General features: G+C 32.3%; 1 protein-coding gene across 2 annotated transcripts; it reads left to right on the plus strand.

Moving 5' to 3' along the window:
• Nucleotides 1-256: 256 nt before the first annotated feature.
• LOC131158797 (triacylglycerol lipase OBL1-like) lies at nucleotides 257-8,857 on the plus strand. 2 transcript variants are annotated; one of them, XM_058113673.1, is made up of 5 exons: nucleotides 257-893; nucleotides 7,072-7,265; nucleotides 7,501-7,534; nucleotides 7,634-8,250; nucleotides 8,405-8,857. In XM_058113673.1, the coding sequence occupies exons 1-5, from the start codon at nucleotides 476-478 to the stop codon at nucleotides 8,678-8,680; spliced, it is 1,539 nt and encodes a 512-aa protein (XP_057969656.1). In that variant the 5' UTR covers nucleotides 257-475; the 3' UTR covers nucleotides 8,681-8,857. The 2 variants fall into 2 exon arrangements, with proteins under 2 accessions (XP_057969656.1, XP_057969665.1); XM_058113682.1 differs by lacking the exons at nucleotides 7,072-7,265; nucleotides 7,501-7,534 and having other exon boundaries at nucleotides 461-893.
• Nucleotides 8,858-9,110: the final 253 nt, after the last annotated feature.

Genomic DNA, 9,110 nt, shown 5'->3' on the forward strand with positions numbered 1-9,110 from the left:
AAATTTCAATTCCAAAGTTAACTCCCAATCACCACTTATGGTTGACTTTTACACATTTTTCATATTGCATGTTTGAAACTAATTTGCAATTTGAAGACTACTTGATCCTTTTCCATTCATTTTCTTTAATAAATTTTACCAATGTAAAAATATATTTTCCTTCTCTGCATTTTTTATTTATTTTTGTGTTTTTTAGTATGAAATAGAAAATTCTTTTATTCCTTTATTTTTGTAATGTAAGACATCTAGACAATTTGGGATGTCAAGACAAGATTTAGTTCTCATCCGAGAACCTTTTTTTTTTTTTTTTTTTTTTTATTTTCAACAATTCATACTAATGAATAAATCACTACTTTTTTAAAAAATAAATCAAAATTTTTTTTTGAGTTAACATCATTTTATTTGGTTAATTTATGAATGATGTGAAGTTAAATTTTTTGTCATATCATGACAGAACGCACCATCGGCAATAACGATGTTCAGCGATTTCATCATAATTGCCTATAAAAATGGCTTATGGGGTCTTGAAGTTTGCAGCTTGCGCACCAATACTTTAATACGCACGTCGGCAAACATGGCGACGGAGGAGGACCTCAAGTTGTTTGCGACCAACTACATGATACTGAAGCCGGAGGAGGTGGGGGTGAGGGGCCTGTTCCAGGTCTTGTTTTCCCGGAAGACGGCGAAGAAGAGGAGGTACTTCCAGACGCAGAGGGAGGACAACTTGAACATGGTGGACGGATGGCTGTTGTTCATCTCCATTCTCTTGCAGAAGGTGCTGCAGTTGGTGGCCAAGCCCATGGCCTTCTTTGGCGACGTCTTGGAGATGGGACTCAACCTTCTCTCCAGCAACGGCGGCAGATTCTCCACCCTCTTCCTCAATATCATAAGAGGTTTGCCCGTCATTTTACTATTCATGCTTCTTTCATTAATTACTTTTCTCAAATTCGCAGCATTAACCTTTTTTTGAAAAAAGAAAAAAATTGATCATTAAAGAATAATGATTGGATTAGTAGTTTATATAATGGGAAGTAGCTCATCATCTCGCATCTCATATTCCTTTTGTTATTTGGTTTTTAAGATCTAGAAATATAATTTTCATATAGTAGAAATTTTTTTGAAATACTTGATATCACTAAATATTTTAGGTATGTCAAATCAATCAATACTATGCAGTTGATTATGGGGAATTACCCACGCTAGTGTCAAATAATTATAGACTAAATTGAGTACTTATTTAAAGTTAATTAATATCGCATATATAGATCTCACAAATAGGGTTTATATCAATCATTTCCCTTCCTACTCAAATTCAGCATTTTTAATATAAAATCTTAAAATATCTTAAATATATTTATTGTTTGAGACTATGAATTTTAGCCTTATATTTATAAAAAATTAAAAATAAAAATAAATATAATTTTATACTACGTTTTGCCTAGATTCATACAAATCTAAGTTTAAAGATCCAATTTGACTCTTTCAAATTCAAGGTAAATATATGTTTAGATGTGTCCTTTAAGATCGTAACTAACTTATATTATTCAAAATAGACAAATGAATTAATCTTAAATTAAAAGTAAAAATGTCTTCACGATCTCAAGTTTTAATCTTTCGAAAAAGTTTAGGGATGAGGATTAGGGTTCCCTTTGTGAAGTGGAAGCCCAATTAATTAATCTAAAAAATATTGGATAGGTGAGTCAACTAAGTTGTTGGTATGTTACACCTAGTTTAGAGTATATATATAATAGATATGTTAATAACTTACTGTAATTAATATTTTATTATCCCTAATTTTATAATAAATTACATACATGTCGCTCTCCAATCGATAAATATGATTATCACAACTCTAATTTTAGTAATTTTTTTTTTTTAGTGGCTGTGTACACGACACAAATTTAAAACTTAAATGATGCAGTAAAAGTGGGTACCATATAATTTTAATTTGTCTAAGACATCAATTTACAGTCAAGTTATGTTATCTTGGAAGGTTGCAGAGTTCACAACTACTATTTTAGAGGTCTTTTAGTATTATTGTCAAAAATTATGAAAGCGAGAACCAAAATTAGGAACAAAGACCGAAAAAATAAAAAAAATTAAAGACTAGCGATGCCCCCTTCTCCATTTAAAAATGAAATAATTTTAGAAAATAGTACACTAAAAATTTTTAATAATGCTGTTAAATATGAGATTTTTTATATTTTTTATTTTACTAATGTTGGCACTTAACACATTGAATTTCTCTATTAAGAGGGAAAATAGTGTCACAAAATTAAAATGTAATGCATTCACTCCAAATTTATTAATTTATTTTTTAAAAAAAATACACATTTGTCCAATTAAGTAGTAATAATAATAATTTGGACATATACCCAAAAAAGGTAGTAATTAATAATTTGGCTAAATAATTTAATTAAGAAATTAAAAATGGTACTATGAATTCGATAATACAGCTTCATGAAGATTCTAGGCTTTAATAAGAAAAAACAAAGGACTTCAGGTCCACCGGCGGACAAAATTTGTTCTAAGCTTTTTGTTCCCTAGTCTTGCTACCACTCGATCATTAAAGCCACATTGAACCAGCTAATGTCTACACCTGCAAAATTAATTTTAATTTAAAATTTTAATCTACTTTAATTCCCTAAAATTTTAAATTTTTTATTTTTTGAAAATGTTAGATTCATGTCATGCAAATATATGGAAAGAAATATCTTATAAAAATGTATAATTTTCTATTATAAAGCTTGTGCACTAAAATTTTGAATAAAATATTCATTTTAGTTTAACCCACCAAAAAACAATTCACTTGAATTTAGATTTGAATCAATTTTAATATAATTTTGTATTACATTTTATTCAAATTTTTAAAAACTTTTCTAAACAGGGCAAAATAGGTTCTACGACTTACAAGGGTTAAGCCTATTAATTGAATTGGTCAAAAAAATAATTTATCAAAAATTTTAGATTTATTAATCAAGGACCAAGATATTTTGATGTCTCTTTGTATGTTTAAAGTTCATTAAACTTTAAAAATGGATAAAATATGGACTTAATCTTCATTTTAAACTTAGAAAGTTAATAAGACGTCTCTTTGTCTATCAAAAAGTTCATTAGACTTTAAAAAAATGGATAAAAATAGAGTTTTATGCTATAATTTAAACTTTTATTTTTAATTAGAAGAATAAGAGGTTGCAATTTGTGATTTTTTTTTTCTATTTTTGTTGATAGCGTGTAGTGAATATATATATATAAAAGGTAAAATGTTTGTATTGAAAGTAATGTCAGTGTAATCCCAAGAGAGGGGTGAATTGAATATTTTAAAATTTTTAATGTGTTGAAGCTTGATTTATTTTTAAAACTTAGTTATCACATCTCCTAACTATTTCAATCACCAATGAAAACTAAGTAACCAACGATTATACCAACGAACAATAGTAAATATAATATTAAATTATGAAGTATATTATATTCCAAGAAAATCAATATTGGTAACATGATATCTATCCAACTAAATATTATTCTTCTATTTAAATAAACAATCAATATCAATCAATATTAAATTATCTCAGCCAATTAACACAAATCTGAATTCACAAATCCAATAGCGTTTGATTTATAATGAAAACATAAATAATTCAAACTATCCACAAGAAAACCTCAATGCTCATACAATTGCCAACTCAATTTTAATTCATTCGCAACAGATAATAATCAATTTATAAGTGCAAGAAAGTAAAGAGATTTAGTGGAATAAGAACTCTAAGATTTTTTAGAAGGTTTAGCGGCCTGCCTACGTCCTTGCCTCAAGCAACCTGCTATGAGAATTTCCTTTACTCTCTCTGTTCAATAGGTGGAGTTACCTCTCTCTTTTTAGTAGGTAGAGACACCTCTCAAGCATGAACACCCTATTGCTTGTTCGATTCTATCCCCGAATCGAAAGTTCAATAAGCAACATAACAGATTTTCGTACAAGTAGAATACTCTCTCAGAAGAGTGGGTTTGTACAAGTATAAATCACGTTAAAAATATACTCTTAAAAGTATGATAGAATGAAGCTCAAGAGAAATCTAGGTTTTTTGGAGTGAGAAATATGAAAACGAAGATAAAAAAGCAGGGTTTTATTTTCAGCAGTGAAGAACAATGCACCTGAGCTTTAGAAGATAAAATCAATATGATTTTTGTGCGATTGGATGCCCTAATGTGATTAGTATTACCCTTAAATAGGTGGGTTTTGACATCTGGCCATTTCTCCAAAGTTTGGAATCAAAATATTCTTACAAATAGTTAGAAATCACGTTGTTTAAAACTCAGTTGCGAAACTTTGGTTGCTTGAACTTATTAAAAAAACACGAATTTCAAACAGGAAGTAGCCTTTTGGTTACCCAAACCTTGATTTTATTTGTCCTAACAAGAACTTGTTCGGTCCCCTAAAGATTATGTTCGGTCGCCCAAACCAACATTGTGTTGGCTTTTATCAACTGCAGCACAATTTCGGTCAACTGAACTCATCGTTTGCCCGAACTTGCTATTATCAGAACAGTTTGTTGAGATTCTTATGAAATTCATTGTTCTTTAATTCAAAACTCTTTCATATTTCTTCTGAAAGAATATTTTGACTTTGAAAAGATATTTTCCTAGTTTTTGAAATAGGTTTCAAAGTCCAATTTTATCCTATGAGCTTCATACACAATCTTAACAATAAGCGGTACTTGCATGTGACTTCTAATACAATACACATCAAATGAAAAATTAAGTCCTCATGTCTTGAAGCTTTAACTTCATCCAAGCTCGAGCCAATCTTCTTATAGCTTTTATTCTTTACGGTTTTTAATCTTTAAATAAGATCCATGTTGCCATCATTTTTGTTGTAAGATATAAAACCTGAAACTTCGCTTGAATGGACAATTAAATTCCTTTGTTTATTATCATCAAAACTGAGATTAAGTTTTGTTAAGCCAATAATCTCCCATTCTTTGACGATGAAAAATAAAAAGCAAAATAAGGTAGCCTTGAAAAGATTCCTCTTCAAAATAAGCATAATCATCATGCAAACAAAAAATTTCAGTATTCTCCCCTTTAGGAAAATACAAGTTCAAGTATGCAAGTTTTTAGTATAAGCATATTTTCAATACAAGCATCATGTTTTCATTTTTCTTTTAGTTCATTTATGTTCTCTTAGTTCATAGTACCTACATCAAGTCCATATACATATAGTTCTCCATACATAGCAAGTATGCATTCATATATAAGCATAATCCTCATGCAAATAAAACATCTAGTAAGCATATTTTGCTTTATTCTCCCCCTTTTGACATCAGCAAAATGGATATCAAAGAACACTTACATATCAAACATATGTTGGTCAAACATCCAGCATGCAGTTCACAAGAATTTCATCATTCAGTATTTAGCATGCAATTCACAATGATTTCATTATTCAATATTCCACATGTTGTTCACACGTAACTCATCATTCAATAGACAACATGCAATTCATGAGTTCATTATTGCTCAACCACAATAGATAATGATTTCAAATAACGTAGATAGCAATATAAACATACATTATGAAGATTTAAAAAAAAAATAAATGAGAAAAATTATTACAATCAGAAATTTAACTGCTCCAAAAGAAGGTGTTTAAGCAACCACAGCAACAACAAACATCTAGTCCTCCTTAGTAGCATCGTATCGTCACTAGATGAGCTTCCTTCCTCCTCGTCATCGTCTTCCTCTTCACTTGAACTCGCAACCATGGGAGTTTTCCCTCTAGATGAGGAATCACATCCCATATTGCTTTCGATTCAGGTGAGTTGTTGATCAAAGGAGCTAAAATTGGTTTGGAAGGTTTGTTGGAGTGCATTATACTTAGTTTCTATGTCTACACGAATTGCACTATATTGCGCATCCATATCTCTACAATAAGTAGTAAACCAAACAGGATGATCATTAGCACCAAGATGAGCAGGTGGTATATCTTGGGATGGATCATTTCTTTATTCTTATGCATGTCCCCCCTCCATTTGTACATTTACATTTTCTCTCGGAAGTGGTTGGTATTTAGGGATCGAACCAAGTACACCAGCAAACTCATATCCCATTAATTTAATGGTGGTTGATGAAAACTGATATGAGGTTTTTCTTTTAATAAAAAGAGTTAAGGAGTTAGCTGGACCTAGGTCCTCAAAAATAAGGTTTAGAATTCCTCCATAAGGGAGGATAATTTGTCTAGTCTTTTCTTTGGTGATTATCCATTTTAGTATAACTATAGGAAGATCCAAACGTTTGCCTTTATAAATGCACCATATAACGAAACAACCTAGAGAGGAAATGTGATCTCTAGACCCACTCTTGGGTAGAATGTTATATGTTATCAGCAAGTGTTTGATCTTTGCCTCTAGAGTTAATTGCCTATACAACGGTGGATAACCAAACTAGGTTGTTTGATTTGCTAAGATTAAGGGCAAAAATTCTTGAGGCGTAAACCCTTGATTGTTCAAGATTTTGACATTCAAATGCCCCAAACTGAATACGAAATCTTTTAGCTATTGTTTGCGGTGTTAGTTTTCAATTTCAATTACTAAATTTAATTTAACTATAGAATGAATCTCTCTCTCTCTCTCTCTCTCTCAATTATAATTGTTAATTTGTGACCTGTTACCACAATATTTTAGTATTCAAAATTCAAAAAAAGTGAACTAATTTCTTTGATTGCACCTATTTATCGTAAAATGAGGTTTGTATTTGACAAGCGTAGTATAAGATATAATTTAACCCGAGATATACATATATTAGATATAATATGATTGTCTACAACTATGCAGAAAAGTAAGAAGACAGTTATCTCTTTCAACAAAATGCTCCTTCCTCCTCACTAAGATAAGTTTTAATTCATTAATTAGAAGTGAGAAATCATCTAAGAAAGTGGAATTTTGTAACAAAATTAGTTATAACAATATTGTAGTTAGAAATGAGATATTATGTATTTATTAAAAATTGATTAACCTTATTTATATTAGTTGCTGAGTCTAATTAATGGGAGATGAATCAAACTTTGTTAAATAATAGGGAAGGTGGTGGTACCAGATAAATCATCACCAACTTACTTATCAATGATTGGGCATCTAGATGGACGAGTGGATCTAGACCATAACGTCAAACGTGATGATCCTAGATACTATGAAGCGCTCTCATTATTGGCCGCAAAAATCGCTTACGAGAACAATGCTTACATCAAACATGTAGTTGAGGATATTTGGAAGGTACTTATGAAGTAGCAACTTCAATTTTGACGCTTCTAGTGGAATGCAAGTGGATGAAATGAAACTAAATTTGCTACTCGTTTTTTATATATTCTCCATTCAATCTTCTATTTCTTTGTATGTAACCCCATTTTATTTAAAAAATCAAACATAAGATTGAATTTACTCAAAGAACATTTTGGCACAAATCCAAATTCATTTTTGCCATAAAATGTTTGTGATTTTGCATCTGCAGATGGAGCTATTGGTAGCAAATGACTTTTGGAATGGTAAGAAGCAACCTATGTTTCGAATATTTATATCCTTATGCGTGTTTAATTTTCAATTCACTTACGTGGATGAACTTTCTCTGGTGCATACTAATGTAGACTATCAAAAGAAGTGCACCACACAAGCATTTGTGATGCGCGAGAAAAATGGTGACTCTGAGACGATAATTGTATCCTTTAGAGGCACGGAACCATTCAATGCTGATGATTGGTGCAGCGACTTTGATCTCTCTTGGTTCATGTTGCCGGACGTGGCGGGGAAGATGCATGCAGGTTTTATGAAAGCCATGGGCTTACAGAAGAATAGGGGATGGCCGAAGGAGATTGAAGAAGACAAAAGCCACCCGCCCACAGCTTATTACCACATTAGGGGAATGCTGAGGGACTTGCTGCACACAAACAGTAGGGCTAGATTCATAGTGACAGGGCATAGCTTGGGCGGTGCGTTGGCCATCATCTTCCCGTCCATCCTAGCAATGCATGACGAGTCGTGGATGCTGGAAAGGTTGGACAGTGTGTACACCTTTGGGCAGCCCAGAGTTGGGGACGGTATGTTCGGGGAGTTCGTGTTGAACCGGTTTAAAGAGCATGGCGTGCGGTATGCCAGGTTTGTCTACAGCAACGATATGGTCCCCAGGGTTCCTTTTGACGACTCAGGTCGCTTGTTTAGACACTTTGGGACGTGTATTTTCTACAATTGCATCTACTCAGGGGATGTGAGCATCTGCCTCTCTCTCTCTCTCTCTCTCTCTCTCTCTCTCTCTCTCTCTCTCACACCCACACACACACACACACACACACACAGATTTACTTTTAAAGTAGTAAAGTAATCACTCATATAGAACCTTCCCCCATTCTTAATGAATGCAGATTGTTGCTGAAGTACCATTCAAGAACTACTTTTCATTGTTTGGGATTATACCCATGCACCTAATTGCAATTTGGGAGATAATAAGAGGTTTCATTTATGGTTATACGAAGGGACCGATGTACAGGGAAGGGTGGCTCTTATTCTCCATGAGGCTATTTGGGTTAGTAGTGCCTGGTATTCCACCACATATTCCCCAAGATTATAACAACGCCACGCGATTGGGATCTCTAGATGCTCGACTTAATGCCCTAGCTGAGAAAGAGCGTAAAGGTTAATAATGTCTGAGTTGAGTACACTTGTGTAACAAGTTGGCGTCTGAGAATAATTCGAAATGTTGACCATATATATCTATGTATATGGACTGTATGCTACAATCATGGCTTGCTAAAGTTGTTATTTTCCATCTACAACAACGTTATTGTCATAATCTATGTGATTTTTGTTTGCGTTTATATTAATTTTATATTGTTTATGAGTCCTTTGAGATTGAACTCAATTGACTAATCAATCCATTATATCTTCTTTTACAGCATGCAAATTTATGCTAACTAATATTTAGGTTGATCCATGAAAATTGTGTTATTATTTATATTATTTATGGGAATTGAAGCATTGTGTCCTCACCCTCTCATACTTGAGGCCATCGCCTAAGATATCAAAAGATTTGGGCCTAGACTTGATGAATCTCATATATTTTTTACAAAA

This window comes from Malania oleifera, chromosome 1, assembly GCF_029873635.1.
Source record: "Malania oleifera isolate guangnan ecotype guangnan chromosome 1, ASM2987363v1, whole genome shotgun sequence".
NCBI lineage: Eukaryota > Viridiplantae > Streptophyta > Magnoliopsida > Santalales > Ximeniaceae > Malania > Malania oleifera.